The sequence below is a fragment of the Diadema antillarum genome, unplaced genomic scaffold, assembly GCF_040938485.1.
Source record: "Diadema antillarum isolate AM-2024a unplaced genomic scaffold, OU_Dant_1.0 scf00000044, whole genome shotgun sequence".
NCBI classification, from domain to species: domain Eukaryota; kingdom Metazoa; phylum Echinodermata; class Echinoidea; order Diadematoida; family Diadematidae; genus Diadema; species Diadema antillarum.
Genome location: NW_027270933.1, coordinates 931,870 through 949,570, shown reverse-complemented (window position 1 = coordinate 949,570; position 17,701 = coordinate 931,870). Strand labels below are relative to the sequence as shown.

The 17,701-nt window shown below is 37.9% G+C and overlaps 2 protein-coding genes across 2 annotated transcripts; both read right to left on the bottom strand.

Annotated features, from left to right (window-relative positions):
• Positions 1 to 3,331: 3,331 nt before the first annotated feature.
• On the bottom strand, positions 3,332 to 10,259 carry LOC139713786 (carbohydrate sulfotransferase 11-like). Its single transcript, XM_071625492.1, has 3 exons — positions 9,974 to 10,259; positions 9,094 to 9,158; positions 3,332 to 4,706 (listed from the first exon to the last, which is right to left on the bottom strand). The coding sequence occupies exons 1-3, from the start codon at positions 10,137 to 10,139 to the stop codon at positions 3,660 to 3,662; spliced, it is 1,278 nt and encodes a 425-aa protein (XP_071481593.1). The 5' UTR covers positions 10,140 to 10,259; the 3' UTR covers positions 3,332 to 3,659.
• A 2,533-nt stretch (positions 10,260 to 12,792) lies between these two features.
• LOC139713683 (carbohydrate sulfotransferase 11-like) lies at positions 12,793 to 13,773 on the bottom strand. The gene has a single exon (XM_071625390.1). It carries the CDS (start codon positions 13,771 to 13,773, stop codon positions 12,793 to 12,795), a length of 981 nt encoding a protein of 326 aa, XP_071481491.1.
• Between the last annotated feature and the right edge of the window lie 3,928 nt (positions 13,774 to 17,701).

Below are 17,701 nucleotides of genomic sequence, written 5' to 3'. Positions count from 1 at the left end.
GTTTTTTTTTTAAAGACAAATGGAAAAAAAGATAAGAAACGTCTGAAAAAAAAACCCGTTTGTATGGCTCTTAAAGATTTTCATTCTTATCATGTAAGCATTTCTTATCAATATGATTTAATTTATCACAGGCGATACAAAAACCACTATCAGCAAGGTTATTAACGTCAACCGAAAGAATCAATTTTCCCCCGTCGGATGTTCAGTAAACTTTTATTCTCCACTGCACATTTTTCTTTTTTGGTTTGATGACACACATCAGTTATTCATATCACTGCAAAGCTGTTATTGGGAGTCACTATTGATTAAATCAACCCCAGATATTGATTTTAATCGAAATGATGGAGCTTGCATGTTACATACCAGTCCTGATTCCTTACAGTCCTAGTCCTGATATTGTATGGTAACTGTGGATAATTCCCTCTCATGAGCAACTGCGTAATTATGATTATCATGCGATGCAACAGCTTGAGTGAGAAAGCAAAAGTAATGACGTAGTGGGCAGATAATTTATGCAGCACATTTCAGAAGTAATATGATTAACAGCAATACCGGTAGGTAGCAGCAGCAGCAGCTAGCACTTCGTGATGAGAGCAGCATTTGCCTCGAAAGCAGGCAGTGGCGCCATTCAAAAAGCCGCGATGATTCTAATGCACAGCAGAAGGAACACTACCGTTTTTCCTTCTGTGTGCATCCACTGATACGTGGGCTACAATTGGCTTACTGCTGTTGAATATGAGTTGATCACTCAAACAATCACTCGAGTGCACTTAGCGATATTAGGTTGCTATTTTGCAAGGTCAAGAAGTGCGTTGGTTGGTGTTTGTATTGATATATAATGAAAATCTATATCATTACATTCTGTTGAAAATATTCAGTTGAAGCCAGTGGCCTTTGTACGCCATTGAAAGAAAGAAGGAAAGGAAATAGAAGGAAAAAATAAAGTGGAAAGGTATGGACGAGATGTGATTACAATGGAACAAAAAGTTGCACAAAATAGTACTACTTATAAATGTTGCAGGTATATGCCAATATTGAGTTCATTGTGTCAATGAGTTTTCATATGGACTGTTTAGGATTCCAGTTCTAGCCCAGAGCGGCAAAGTGGGCCAACGTTGAACAAGAGATTTTATCATCAATGCATGTAATATACATGACAAGCTTTCATGAAAGCGATTAAGATAATAACAAGTACTGCATGTCTGACCCATGTAGTGACATTACCTCTCAATATTTACACTCAACAAACAACTCTGGATAATTAAACTAATATCATGTAATAGCATCTGTGTGTTCTCCTGTGCTAACGACTGAGCGGCGTGTTATACTGTAATAGACCTCTCTACATCCTTCTCTGCTCCTTCTCCTTTTTTTTTCTGTCGTCTCTCTTCCTGTACTTTGTCTTTTTGTAATGTCATTTTGCTCTCTCCCTTATACGATGTCGAGTCTTTTACATGTATGCATGTGTATTGCTTGAATATTGTTTCACTCCGTTGGATTAAAATAAAATTGGGAGGAGTACGAACACGAATATTACATGAGTGTGGGCAAGCGCGTGCGTCTGTGTGCTTGTATATCATATTTTTGTGTGTTTTGCACTTAATTTTCCTGGTACACGCAGTTCAGTTAATAGTGTTTGTAGGTTGTAACACTGTTAGCTTTGTCATATTAGTATTTTGTATCTTCTCGTACTGTAGAAGAGCTATCTTTTAAATTGATGTTGCTTATTACATGCATTATATCTATCAGTCTATATTTTAGCTAAATATGAATAGATTTTGGATGATACGTAGTTACACTAAGCCTATTGGGCATTGAATGATCAACGTTTTACAAGCTTTGTTTTCAGTGGACCATTCTTTGCCATCATTATACTTACTTTTCTGTCAACCTTGCAAAGTATGCAATCGCTCTTCTTGGGTATTCGACTATAGGTTGAAGATTATTTCATCATATTGGCGTACACTATGATCCACACTGTACTGTGTATTTCTTGCAAATTGATTTAAAAAATGATATGTGCAATGTATTCTTTGCATTTTGTTTCATGCTTTCGTCAACTGAATTGAATTGAACTTGATGACATAGACTGCATGCTAAAGGGATTGTATAGTTTTGGTTGTGGTCCCAATAAAAGGTTGGACCCACCTTTTATTAGGACCACTTTGTTTTCGGATTATCTCAGCCATTCAAAACTGATATTCATCAAACCACTGATAAAATATGAAAGATCATATACAATTCTTAGAGGAATTCAAAGTTTATATTTTTTCTAATGAAAATCCATTTTGAAATGGCGGGGATATAATACAAAAACAAATTGGTCCTAATAAAAGATGGGACCCACCTTTTATCAGGACCACAATTAAAACTTTACCATCCCTTTAACTCGGAGTAGAAAGTCTTCCTCAAGTGGAATGGGATGCAAACGTAATTCTGTAAAATAATGCGTAGACACGCGGCATATTGATAGTTTAGCTTTAAAACTTACATACGCACATACAGACACACACGCATACTCACACACACACACACACACACACACACACACACACAAATCACACACGTTCATGTTCATGTACCCGGCCAGTTGGCGGTATAGTGCCCCATGATATGAAGAGGTGTCGACATGTCATAATAAAACAAAAATACATCAATAAAAACACAAAAGAAAGCAATTCTTCGACCCTATCAAGGCCTGTGATATAGGCCTGTACTGCTACGACGCGAATACACAAGCATTTTGACTATGGGCTTTATCTAAACTTGTTTTGGAAATGCAAAATTCTAGACATGGTCTTAAATGGCGTCGTATTTCACCACACCATCACTTTATACGGTATGGATGTAGACTATGTCTCTCTTTTCATTTATTCTTAGTCACTCTACTATCCCTCTTCAACATGACACCTCGAGTAAATGCCAATAATTCAATCCCACAGAAGTCAAGAATTGCTACTGTAAATATACCTTCATCAATCATTGTCCCGATTTGTCTAAATGTCATGCAAACACTCCAATACATACATAAATGTTTGCTTTCACTCGAATGCTAACAAATTGCTGAAGAAGGTAATACATTCCACAGTGCTTGGAGTTTTATGTGGAGAAGATATTCCGTGTTTAATTTCCGTAGGACGACTGCAAATCTCTGTGCGTCATTTAAAAAATAATAGATATCTTATCTTGAGTGGGAACTTTAACGTTTCTCTTTTTGTTGTAAGGCGAGAACAACGAAGGATACACTACACGATTACATCACAGATTTTTTTAAAGGAAATCTTTATGAGTGTTTTATCATAATGTGATATGCATTAAAGGGTGACATATGTTCATATATAAATATTCGTATACGTATATCCGCATGTTAGGCAATGGTTTGATTAGGAGATAAGTCCTCGGGCCGATTTTTTTTTTATAAATGAGACAAGGCGTTATGAGTCTTCGATAACTTCGTCAACATCAACATTAGGAAGTACCCCTAATCAGTCGCGGAATCTTGTTCTCCATTCGTCTGTTGTTGTTGACATGGAAACAAAGTGATACCGTCCCATCAGTAAGAAGAAGCAGAAAGAAGCATGTCCGCTGGCAGACATAATGCCATGGAGAAGAATTAAGCGAAAATATGTCCATTTGCAGTTACACAGAATATATGAGTCTTATGTTTCTTCAAAACTTGGCTTCTCATATCCGAAGAGTTCAAAATCAGGTCTATATCTCTCATAGAGTCTCTGTAAGTCCTCTGGTGAGACCTGCGAGTAGTGAGTCTTGTAGATAGCTTGATCAGAGCTGTGTGTAGGACTACTGCCATTAGCAGAGGGAAAATGCACAATGCCATCGGCCTTGACTAGGCGAAGAATGTAGTTCGCGTCCGTCTCCAGCGTTTCGAAATGACTGATGACGTCATATTGAATGTGGCACGGCCAACAAGTCTTGTAGATTTCTTTCCAATGGGGATTGTTACGTCGATGACTCGGTTCAGACGAGTTTGTCAGAAACCTCACAAATTCTTCGAACTGCAAATTGTAATCAATTATTCGGTTCTGTAATTCTATTCGTTTCGTCTTGGTGTCATAAAGGTGAGAATTATTTAAGCGGTACGTATCAAGAATATGAACCCCATCGGTCTTCTGGAATGGCAACGCACTCGGTGAGGTTGAGCCTGCGTAGAGTTTATTATTGTAGGCAGAGAGGAGGCGTTGGAAAGGCTGGCGTACAACCAAAAATTTGGTATAATTTTGCAAGATTTCTTTATGCTTACTAACGTTAAAGGATCGGATGAATTTCAGTTTACGTGGTCCCACTTTGTTGTTGACGACAGGCTGTGGAAGCTCATCTAGATATTTCATGACACCATTGAGGACGAGAAAAACGCGCTTCCAGCTTGTGCAGGCGACCTTGGGTACGTAGCAATACATGAGCTTGTATTTGTCATCGACAATGATCGACGTACCCAGATTAGGACCTTCGCTGTCGACGTCGTTACCGAATGTCTGACACGCGTCTTTGAGTCGATCCCGTCGAAGGCGATGGATATTTGCCTGTTCCTCCATGAAGTCTCTTGAGGCACTGGCCGGTGGCATTATGGAAACAGCAGCTCTTGTAGATTGGAATGAGACGTTAGGCAAGTTAGGGCTGACAAAGTCCACAGGTGATCCTGATGTGATGAGACTGGTGCTGTGGATCCTATTTGGCGTAGATACAACCTGTAAAGGGACGTGTGAATAGACATTGCAATTAGACTTACAGTCTGCACAGATCTTTATAGAAACACAGTAAAGAAATAACATTTTGTATGCCTTCCATGAACGTCGTTTTCTCTTTTCTGCGGATATTAATATTGTTCTTTCCCATAAATATTCATGAAGATACCAGCGCCTTAATGTGGCACGTGAGTTGAAAAGATGATTTATTTTCGCGATTATCTTCACATTTCGAGACATATCGATTGTATTTGAATATTGGTACAACACAACATGTAGGCATACATTTTAAAGGGAACAAAGTGTGCAACAGAACAGTTGAAATATTGATGAAATCCAAAGGAAGATTTTATCCCCTCTCCGCGACTATCTCTTCTCTTCACCGTCACCAGGATGGACCATGCATGACGTAAGAAAGCCACACATAAAATAACGAGCCCCTAGAGTACAGCTCTTATAATTGCTGGTCGAATGATCATTTAATCGGCCATTGAAGATCATTCATGTATGAAAGAGCAGTAATAAGCATGATAAGGTTTGAAAAAAATCAGGATGCCAGAGACTGCATCTATTTCTCTTTGCCGCATACAGGCGAATGGTTGTATGGTGTTTTTTTAACCAATCTGTATGCACAAAAGTGTACAGCCACTTGCCCACGCAAACAAGGGTGACCTGCGGTTAAAGGGGATGACTAGTAACTGATCAGTGGGAATCAGTGGGAATGTTGGGGGATGATTGTTCCAATTCTTGTGGGATTCATTTAAGAGTACATTATATATCTATTGTTGTGTGAAAATTATTTGCTTCAGAATGGTCTCATATTCAAGTAATGTAAATGTAAAGTAAATGTTTCAAATAATTTTCACACAACAATCTATGTACTCTTAACTTAGAATCCCATAAGGCATGGAACAATCATCACCCAGCATTCCCACTGATTCCTACTGATCAGTTACTAGCCATCCCCTTTAACTTGACGATGAACCAGTCAAGGAAACAATGAAGGAACAATAACTGTCAACAACAATACAGTTTGGGGCAGAATCTTCATTTTTCTAATAAGCCATCTATACACACCCGGCGATTCCAGACAACTTTTTGCACGGACTCTTGACTATTAGAGATTCTTCTTCCCAGATGCTATCAGGTTATGGAACACCCTGCAAGAAGCCCCCTGATCTGCAAACCTCTTCAAGCAGGAGGTGCAGAGCATCTTGCCTCGTTAAGATATTAGATTTTTTTTTTTTTTAGGAGCACAATGTAGAATTTTTTTTGAATGGTATACTGTACATATACTACACCAGGCCTGTCAAATAGTACGACTATACACCTTGTGGTGGACTATAATTTCGAAGAAGAAGTAAAAGATGATTATGGTGATTATACGTGTACGAATGTTGCATGGTTCTAACATACTTTTTTTGGATCAAAACGACCAGGCTCGCTTGTTTTGTTTGTTTGTTAATTTCCATCTGAGAAGATGGCTGGGTAGCCCATATTCAGCTATGCTAAGCTGGTCTTCCATGGGGTCCACTTGGACGTGAGGTGGGACCACTTCACCGGTTTAAATACGTACCCTGCTCTTTGCGATGAATGAATGAAGCGGGATCTTTTACGTGCGTGAGTTGTGACTCTCTCACACACTGGACCTCCATTTTATGTCCTGTCCGAGGGACAGAGTGTTTGCTTCTTCCTAGAGGGGACGGTATGATTATACACAACATTGCTCAGTCCAGACTTGGGCTCGAACCGGGGTCGCTTGGGTCAGAGGCAGACGCGCTACCGACTAAGCCAACACACCGCCCGTTGCAATAGCACTGGACTTCTCGAAAGCGTTCGACCAGGAACTCCACGAGCAACCCCTGCTAAAGCCCCATCACTACGGCATTAGAACTCATTTTCTTGATTGGTTCTGATCATTTCACACCACTAGGTCACGGATAATAGTAGCTGTTCTTGACGGTGTTTCATCTGGGTAGACCCATGTTTCATCAGAAGTACCACAACGAAAAGTTTTAGGGCCTATCTTGTTCATTTCATTCATCAATGACATCACAAAACAACAAGGTAACAAGGTAACTGTCAACATAGATCATCTTTTGACAATCATGCCCTACACAAACACTAGTCACTACCATCTAGACACCTTCCCATTTATTCCTTCACGGACCCAACTGTACAAAAACTCATTCTTTCCAAGGACCTTGCTGGGACGGAATGCGCTCCCAACCAACATCCTGTTATTATGGCAGACGTCACAACAAGATCGCAAAATAACATAATAAGTTTGTCTGATTTATTTTTTCTCTCTTTTCTTATTAAAGATAATCATAATGAGTCTGCAGTTATCACAAACTCAAAATAGTAACAGCAATTGCGGTTAGTGTGATAGGAAATTATTGGTTCTATGTAGGGTACCTACTAACTGCGATCTCATGTTTGCATTTCGCACCCTAGATGCCACTTCTTTGCCTGTAGGTATATAGCTAAAAGGAGGGATAGTTTTATGTAGAGTTGTTTTATGAACTCTTGAATTTGCAATCATACATGGTGAGCAGGGAAAGGGTTGCGAAGTTTCTTGCACATTTTTTTTTCCATTGAGAGATCTTTCCTCATGCAAATCATCCGTGAAGAAAGGCTAATTCTTCTTTGTCAACCCATTCACTTCAAAATGACTATCTAGTATATGAGAAGATGAAATGTAGACAAATATGGAAACCACTGAAGTTACAAATGCATTTGATGCTGAATTAGAGGGAAGAGTGTTTATGTAAAGTAAATTGATAAAACTATCGAACAAATCTGGGTGTCACCGTATTTCAACACAACAACAACAACAACAACAGCAAAGAGATTCAAATCTAAACCAGTTGTTCATTGAGCGTTAATTGATCATTAAAAGTCTTTCTAAAGCACTAACATCATCTTAAATGACAGGTGATACTCTCAGTAACAACAGCCGGAGACGCAGCGTTAGGACGAAAAAACAAACAAACAAAACAAAACAGAGAGGCAGAAAGTTGATTGTAGAAAAACACGGTTTTTTTTCTGACTTGTTTTTCTGATTTTTGCTCATAATGATAAACATTTCACGAGTAAAGTCTTTACAGATAATTTGAAATGACAAGAAGTCGTATTAATTATGACAATTATGAATGGCTACAGAATAGGAGTGGGACACAACAATAGAATAGGACTACCCTGTATGGTGTTTGAAAGAAATTGTCAACACCCAGTCCCCAATTATTATCTCTCATCTAGATTTCTCAGTCAAGAAGGAGACTCAGACCGTAAATTAAAGATGCGTGCAATGTCTTTTGGTGTTGTCTTAGCATACAGGTCATACATTTTATGGTCCAACATGCTAAATAACATGAATTAGAGAGAGAGAGAGAGAGAGAGAGAGAGAGAGAGAGAGAGAAAACACGCCACTTCAAATACGGTGATTTTTTTAAATCCTCAGTGGCAGGATTGAAACTCACTCCAAGCAAGTTGCTACTCCTACTGAATTGCCATGCGAATTCCGATGATTAGTAAAGTATTGGGATAAAGTTGAATGATAATATGTCGGCGTGTAAAACGACATCTGCGCGCAGATCCATCTGTTACCATGGTTACAACATTGTATTCGATTCGATTTGGAGGACTTTTTACCAGGATGTATCATAATATGGAACGCACTTCCTTCCTGGTGTGGTCCTGTGTATGGTCCTCTGCTGAGCATGCCAAGCGAGAGGTACAGCGCATCATACTCCGTTAGGAGGGAGTGCTGTCTTTTAGCTTTCCACATTATTTGAAGTAGAGAGTATTCAAAATGCATTGCACACAGACTGCACCAACAGACCGGTTAATCAGTACAAAAATACACAAGGTGGTAGACTGTACCGGACGAAGGAGAAGAAGCTTCTATCGGGGCGATATATACCACGTTCTTTCCCCAAACAGATCCATATCAATGTAAATCAATAGCCTAGAATGCCTATATGAAAAAGGAACATGTAAATTTTTCTCCGTACTTTTAACTCAAGCTCAAGCAATCTTATGCTTTCACGAGCCTTATAAATTTCTGCGCAGTACTGTATTCCATTCAGGCAAATTCATTTTGGAACTATGAGAACATCAGTCTCTCTGTCAACCCATATTTGTTTATCATGAACGTTTGCTAGTTCATGTAGAGAAGAGAACTTAATTAAAATCATGATATGGCTTTTGATATCTAGAAATGACGGACCGAAAACATCACTCTGTGCAACATCAAAGGCAAGATATGAATTGTACGATTACGTGGGATTAGGTGACAATCACAAACAAAGCGGGGGATCAAGCTCAATGATTTTAATGAAAAGAAAGTCTACACCAAGTTATCTCTATTGTCTGCTTGTGTACTTACCTTGGCAGGTTCTGGAATGGTAGAGTCTTTCTTCATTATATTTCCCTTTGCTAATCTATAAATATCTTTTACAAAGAGGTGGGAGAAAGAGATGGGGGAAAAATGTTATATGGTTCCGAACGGAAGATGAGGTGTTATAGTGCATGGCAAGGGATACTCATTTACGTATTACCCAAAGCGAAAATTTCTACGCCTATACTTTAAATCAGCCGGCTATTATAGTTACAGAGACGCTCGTCGAAGTACCCTCCATGGCCTCGTATTAATGAACCAATCACGTTTCGGATATGAGCTATTGGTATCAATAATTGGCTCAAGTATCTGATTCGAGATTAGGAAGACATTTAAGATGAGAACTTGAATTTCCTTCTTGATTTCGGAGAGTTTATACAGGATTTTGGATAGTGAAAAAGACATCAAATTTCATTGATTACATAAAATTCAAAACATCACAAAATGGTCATTTATAAATAACATATCCAATAAATGAAGTGGAAGTAATATGACACCCGAAATCTCATGTTGCACAGGATTGTCCAAAGGTCAGGCATGATGGTCTGAATCAAAACAATTCTGGCACAGCTTGTCGGTAATCTCCTTGCAATTACCTCAGAACACTCTTAATAGTAACGTAAATATTTATCTTGCTACAAGAGGAACCAATGTCGGCATCTGTTGCTATACATCACCCTACAGTGGGAAGAAAGCATACTTCCCGTTTCATTTGACCATCAATAATATCAAACTCAGTTTAGGGTTACAAAACCATCACTCGACACTCCTATTATCGCAGTTATCACAAAATATGATGAACGACGTATTAGATAACCGCCCGTCCATATTCATAATGGCGAAGCCAATCAGCAAAAACTCTACTTACGAGGGGCAATGAAATCCTTCAGACGAAAGTCCGTCGACACCCCGACGTAAGCCGTCAAGATCGAGGCTATCGCCAGCACAATAATTCCGATAAAGATCGACTTTTTCGCGGTCGAAGATGTCATTTTGCTTTTTGTCGACGCCTGCTCAGTGGTTCGTAGATGCATGATTTGTTGCGGTTTATATTCCGCGATCGAGACGTGACAACAGTGTAGTTCCAATAACACGTGTAGTAATTAAGAAGCAAACTTGTTGCAGAGCACTAGCATAACGAGAAAACTATGTCCCAATTGTACGATTAATCTGCTATCGTTTGGGGAGGGTAATTACCGAGAATGACGTTATCGCGCGATGACAAAGTGCGCAAAAACAACAACAACAACAACAACAACAACAAAACAAAAACCCCGTAAAGGTCCAGACACGACGAACAAGTTGCAGCTGAATGACGTTTAAGTGGAAGCCAGATGGCCAACGGCGCATGCGTTGGAAAATATTATTTTCGTTGCATATCTTTTTTTTTTTTTATGTTGGTAGGAGTACACATGTATTATGTGTGTGTGTGTGTGTGTGTGCGTGTGTGTAGTCGTGGTAAGTGTATTATGTGATGGGTGTGCCGCACACGTGTCATTTATTTGAGCGCAATGCACAACTGCACTTGACCTCCCCTTCTTGTCTCTCTGTCTCTATAGTATTCTTCTCTGTGTGTTCTTCTCTCTAACTCTATGCGTCTTTCAAAAACAGTTTTATTAATGGGACGACTTTATGGTTCTCTTTTGATTCAGGGAGTGGCATGTTGCTTCATACAATTGCATTGCAAGTAGAATATTATCCTTCAAGGTGAAATCTTTACGTTATTTGTTATTGTGTGTATGAAGAAACGGTCTGTTGCAAATTTTGTACGCGATGCGATGCCTGAACTATTTAAAAGCGAAGTGAGCTCATCATAATCACCATGCACGCACACGTACATACATACATAGATACATACATTATAGAATATATATACATATAAATATATATATATATATGTATACATATATATATATACATACATATATATATATATATACATATATATATATATATATGTATAATATACTGTGTATATATATATTATATATATATTATATATATATCTATATATATATATATATATATATATATATGGGATAAGAGGAAGCAATGAATGATGTATTAAAGGTACTTTAATGTTTGCACCAAATTTTGAACTACTAGTACTCACGAGTCCTCTTCAGGGGGTTGCAGACATAACTATGACGATACAATGCATAATGAATTATCTTTCCTCCATGGATGAATTTATTGTTGTCCATTATGATAGTTCAGTCATAGTTGTATAACTGAAATTCAATTCAATACACGCAATTATACAAACAATGAATTATTATATGGCTTGGCTATACATTGTGATGGTTTGTGCGTTTTGTTGGCCTACACTGCAAAGCCATTTGATGAATGTACAATAAAGTACAGGTTACTGTCTTGGTTTAGCTTACCAAAACTTACGGTGGAAAGGTACAGAAATTGTATATATTTGCGACACTATGATTTATGTGGAGCGAATCTGTGTTTCTACTTTTTTTTAAGTGTGCGTTTCGGTTAAAATAATCATCTGGATCAAGAGTGATATAAAAAGAAGTGCACCATGTACCGAGTGAGTGCTAGTAACTAAAATGCTGATTTTCATAATTACTGTATCGTTAGCGTGGTGGGTGTTGCTATTAGATACATATATGTAGTTCAACAGTCTTGTCATGACTGTTATGCACGCGTTGCTATAATTACCATGGTAACTAGATACCATCAGTGTCGCACATTTTGATTAATATTATCAGAGTGTTCAATGATCTTTCATTTTCCCAGTTGTTGGTTGCTATTTGCATAGAAAGGTGTTTTCGTGAGTGCGTGTGCGTTACAGCGAATAGAGTACATTTAGCTTTTATCATGTCAATGAACCTTTTCTCTTTTTTTAATGTAATTTCTTATACATGGTCAATCTAATTTCAACCGGTAACTACAGGTTGTATGTTCACTTTGTTGAAAAGGAAAGAAATGAGTTAATCAATATCATAATTATGACTATCCAGTAATTATCCCTCCCACATGGTGTAATATTTGACTTGAACTCAAAGGAATGTTTTGATTGCATTTAAGAGTTTAAGGGATAATCCACCTTGTGATGTATTTCATACGTTTGTTGTGAATATCTCCTATATTCCTTTCACTGTATCATAATACAAAGGACCCTATGATTCTCAAGAATATGAAGTTGACTTCGAAGTCAATGTATACATCTATACCGTATGGTATAACGTAGAACACGTACGTAAAACATTCAACTTTAGATACGAAATTGCCCAAGATGTGAATCCCGTCATTACACTGTTTATTCTTTAGAATTATGATATTGCCGACCATGAAGACAAACTTGTACAACAACAAAGGAATGGCAGCCATTCCTTTGCACTCTTTTTAGTATGAGAGTGATATTTAGCACTTGGATATCAAACCAGAACTTTATGTGGAAAGCATTTCGAAAATGAAGTGTCATTCATAAGTAGACACCCACATTATTCCTTTAAAAAAAACAGACACCATTTTAAATAGTAAAACATCCCCTGTATTAATTTTGTTTCGGCGTCAATACTTTTCTTTCTTTCTTTCTTTTTTGTCACCAGCATGCGATGCATGTGTATAATTATGTTCAGGCAAATTATTACAAATTTCAACGTTTTCCAATTACAATGTAGCTTGCAAAATAGATGCGTCTTGTCCTCTGTGGTAAAGTTTCATTAGTCACACAAACCTCGGCCTCTTATAGCCAAAGAGCTCAAAATCGAGCCGATATCTGTCATAGAGTCGCCGTAAGTCCTCTGAAGAGACCTGCGAGTAGTGAGTCTCATAGATAGCTTGATCAGAGCTGTGTGTCGGACTACTGCCATTAGCAGAGGGAAAATGCACAACGCCATCGGCCTTGATTAGGCGAAGAATGTAGTTCGCGTCCGTCTCCAGGGTTTCGAAATGACTGATGACGTCATATTGAATGTGGCACGGCCAACACGTCTTGTAGATTTCTTTCCAGTGGGGATTGTTACGTCGATGACTCGGTTCAGACGAGTTTGTCAGAAACTTCACAAATTCCTCAAACTGCAGATCGTAACGAAATTTTCTGCCCTTCTTTCTCATCCTTTTTACCTTGCCGTTAAAAGCACGCGAATTATTTGAGCGATAAGTATTGAGAATGTGCACACCACATGTCTTTTGAAATATCATCGCGCTTGGTGACGTAGACCCTGCGAACAATTTGTTCTTGAAAGCAGACAAAATACGCTGAAAAGGTTTACGAACAACTATGAATTTGGTGTAATTTTCTAAGATTTCTTTATGCTTACTAACGTTGAAGGATCGGATGAATTTTAGCTTAAGTGGTCCCACTTTGTTGTTGACGACAGGTTGTGGGAGCTCATCTGGGTACTTCATGACACCCTTGAGAACGAGAAAAACACGTTTCCAGCTTGTGCAGGCGACCTTCGGTACAAAGCAATACATGAGCTTGTATTTGTCATCGACAATAATCGATGTACCCAACTTACGACGCGCGCTGTAGACGTCGTTGCCGAATGTCTGACACGCGTTCTTGAGTTGATCTCGTCGACGACGCTGGATATTCGCCTGTTCCTCCATGAAATCCACCGGGACATCCGTAACTGACACATCGGAAGAAGAAAGACGCTTAGAGTTCGCCAACAGAGCACGGGTAGACTGTTTGGACACCATGGACGCATTAATGATAGTTTGTGCTGGGATCGATGCGTTTGCTACTCTAATTTTGACACCATTTGACGAATTGGCGAAAGACCTTACCTGTGCATTGGAAATAAGATAGTGAGAGATTCAACTGAGACCTGAATACTTTATTTGGAAATACGATAAGTTGTCGATTTCATGTTACTATGATTCACTGCAATGCACCACTAACCCTAGATATCCAGATCATTGATTCGGTGTAGAAACAGAATGTGATTGATATGATTTTCATTATCCTCACAGATACTAATAGCTATCAAATATATTGACGTACATGTGTTATATGTTCCTCTTTCTTGTCTTAAAACCTTAGTTGGGGAGTCAGTTTTTATAATCACAATACCATGGTCTCGATGGTCCGCCTTCGTAAGGTTAACGAAATATTTGATTTTCTCATGATGAATAAAGTGGTAAACAAACACATTAACACATAATTATTCTTCTTCATATCACAATGAGTTTCCTCCACGATATGGATGCAGCCATTTGATAAATGTTAACTGACTTAAAGAGAATTTTGCCGACGATTCTTTAAAATTTTTCATTTTTTTTTAACTTTCTTTTTTTATAGGTAGAAAACGTTAATGAAACCTACTCCATCATTGATTCTTTCATAATCTGTCATGTTTCAATTTCCATATAAAAATGGCTTTCTGAAGTGTGATTTTGTTATGATTACAGTAATTACAGTTCGTTATTTAGAAGGTTCCTTATTCTGAAAGTTCGTTATCCCGAATGTTCGTTAATCCAAAAATTGAAGTGAAGGTGCGTATAAACGAACCTCTAACAAACCGAACCCTTATTTCTTTTTTCGGATTTACGAACTGTCAGACTAATGAACCATTTTTTTTTTCATTCATTTTAGAATTAACGAACCTTCAAGATAACGAACATTATTTTCGGGTATCGAACCTTCTGAATAATGAACCTCATTTCTTTTTTGGATTAACGAATCTTCGGAATAACAAACCTTCGGAATAACAAACTGTAACCGAAAAAAAAAATATTGCCAACCTATTGCTACTGGCGGTTATAAGACAAAAATGAATTAGTTTACTGTTTTCATTCATCATCATTTCAAGTATTCTCTATAACTTAGGTTGTTATTGGTTTGCCTCGACTCAACGTGCGACTCAAAGTTTCAATAGTCTGCAAGAGTAATCAATCAAAGAGAACAAATATATTAATCTCTTCCTGGTGTTACCGTAAACTCAAAACAGTTATCGTGGTTATCTTGGTTATAAGACGAGTTATATTACGACGAGATAACGGTATTGACTTTTTACCTGATTGGAGGAAACGATTGGTGACGTGTTCGTGAGAAAATCACTCCGTGCTTCAAATTGATCATCACCTATGTGAAGTGAAGAAACGAAAGATTGAGGGGTAATCAATGCTTCATGAAACACAAATGTTGTCATGTGATATATTTCCTTGCTGTTAAAATTGGTCTATATTTCCAGTTGGTCCACTCTCCAAGTCGACTCACATCATTTCGTTTACTTTAGATGATGTAATCTGTCAGACTGAAGATTTATCAAAACGTTGATACTTCTTTTGTTGCCTTTAATTCTTGAATCAATACGAAACGGATAGTCTAAGTAATAATGATACACATTACAACGAGTATCATGAGTATCAGTATGCATACTGTGAAAAAAAAACCCCGACTAATTAAGATACAAGAAATATGAGCCTTAGCTTACAATACGTCATGTACGAGTAGAGATAATGTTAAAAAAGACGCACTGCTTCATTTCTATCAATGATAGAAGGAATGTTCCTGATATTAATTATTCAAAGTGTAATTTGACTTGAATTGATTCTTTGATAATTGATAATTGATTTGATTTGTTGATAAGGAAGCAACAAGCAAGCAATCACAGGAACGACAACGTTAGCTCAACTCCAAAGGACTTGGCAGCATGGATACAGGGCGCCTTGCCTATGAGCACAACTCCTGCCGCTACGGGACTCCTAACTAGTGAAGTCGGATTTGAACCAGAAGGCCGCTTTTTCATAGAGAATCTAAGTCTAAGTCAACTTAAGATTGTGGGATATGGCATGTGTCCTCGTTGTTGTATTAACTGCCCAATGAATTTGAAAATTTGGGAGACTTCTTTTTTTTTTTGTTCATGCAGTCATTAAGATACAAGATAAAATGAGTCAGAATGGATTTTTTTTTTAAGATCGGCTTAGCTTCTTTGTGAAATACCGCCCAAGAACAATGAAAATCACTCGTTTAAGCTGTCGTTGATTTTGGCGTGTGTTTACTTCGGCCATTCAAAGTATTTATCACTCACGTAAGTAGGTAAAGATGATTCTCTTTCGAAGTGTTTTGTTTTTGTCACAGTTTCACCAAAGGACAACACACACACACACACACACACACATACAAACACACACACACACACACACACACACCTTCCTCGACCTTGTTGAAAAGTTTAATTCTATGTATAGGAAAAAAGTTTTCTCGACATCATCATCTGGTAGTTCAGTATATTATTTTATGTGACAGTTTTTCTAAGAGCAATTAAGTTTGATAAGATATTACAGAACACAACGGCAATTGGCAGAAACTTGTATAAAAATGGAACTGTCGATCAAGAAATTTATAATTAATCATGGAATATACTATAATTTTGAAGTTTCACTCTGAAGATATGGGCCGGAAAGGGTCATTTGTACCAACAGCTGGACATGATGGGTTCCGGAATTTACTAAGATCTGGGATGTTATGATTTTTCCCATAATCCATGTAAGTTTACACATCCACCTGACAGCAACAAAGTTTCCATTAAAATCTAGTATTTGGGAATAATTTAGGAGAAGTCTGCTAATGCTACATGGCAAAACGGTGATACAAATGCGTCCCCAAGTGTTAAATCACGGACCATTTATTCTCGTCACCATAGTCTACGCATGTTTGAACTACGTCAGTGTACGTCGGGCATTTAAGCGTATGCATTAAAATATGTCTATTTGAAAACGAGTGAAAGTGCGTCACCAACTGAGAAAACAGAAAGCTTGTTAGTCAAATGTGTATATGAGATAATTTTAATTACAAACTGGCTTATTGATTGCAAAGCTGTGACAGGCGCCTTGAATGTCGGTACAGCTGTAAAATTCACGGTCATTGCCCGAAAGAAACCCGAAGTGTTAGTATAACCTAGTTAGCAGTCTGTTTAAGGCACTACATGCTGGTAAGCGCTGCACCTGTTTTCAGGCTGGATAAACCTTGTTGCTCCGAAGTTTGTTGTTGTTGTTGTTGTTGTTGTTGTTTTTGTTGGTGTTCCATATTTGATTCACGTACGAGCAGTTTCATTTCTCCTTATCTAAATTTGTGATTGGACTGGTTTTATTTTACATTGAACAGTTCCGCATGGATTTTCAAAAAATATTTCTGTAAATTTATCTTGTATCATCAAAGGCTATAGGACATGCAACATCTGATCCATACTAAAAAAAGAAACCCAAACGAACAATATATGGCTTAACTCAAAACAAAAATGACCTGGTTCACATGAGGTAAATTGCACTTTCGACTTTAGTGGAGAGTTGCCGAAGAGATTCCTTTAAAAGAGATTTAATAATAACTAGGCCTAGATACTGCTTCGAATCTGCAAAAGGACACTGATTTACCCTTGTTGTGAATTTAGGAACCTTTAAGAATTCCTGGTTCCCCCTTTTTTTGTGGAGGTGCCTTTTTAAATTTACAGATTGTAAATTCATAGCTAGGATCTGTAGCTGTTCGTTTTGAAATAATAATAAACGTGCAATAACCATCTGTGAACCGTACAGAGTCAGAAAAATTTCCATAAAGAAATCATTTGGCAAATATATCGCCTATGTATCACATAATCTTACCTGATTTGATCAGTGGTTGAGCCCGTGA

Excerpts from the sequence above, each read along its gene's own strand:
- LOC139713786 (XM_071625492.1), bottom strand. The coding sequence starts at position 10,139 with ATGCATCTACGAACCACTGAGCAGGCGTCGACAAAAAGCAAAATGACA. Across the intron at positions 9,159-9,973 it reads GAAGGATTTCATTGCCCCTC|ATATTTATAGATTAGCAAAG; the intron begins GTAAGTAGAGTT and ends TCTTTGTAAAAG. Across the intron at positions 4,707-9,093 it reads CCATTCCAGAACCTGCCAAG|GTTGTATCTACGCCAAATAG; the intron begins GTAAGTACACAA and ends GTCCCTTTACAG.
- LOC139713683 (XM_071625390.1), bottom strand. The coding sequence starts at position 13,773 with ATGGTGTCCAAACAGTCTACCCGTGCTCTGTTGGCGAACTCTAAGCGT.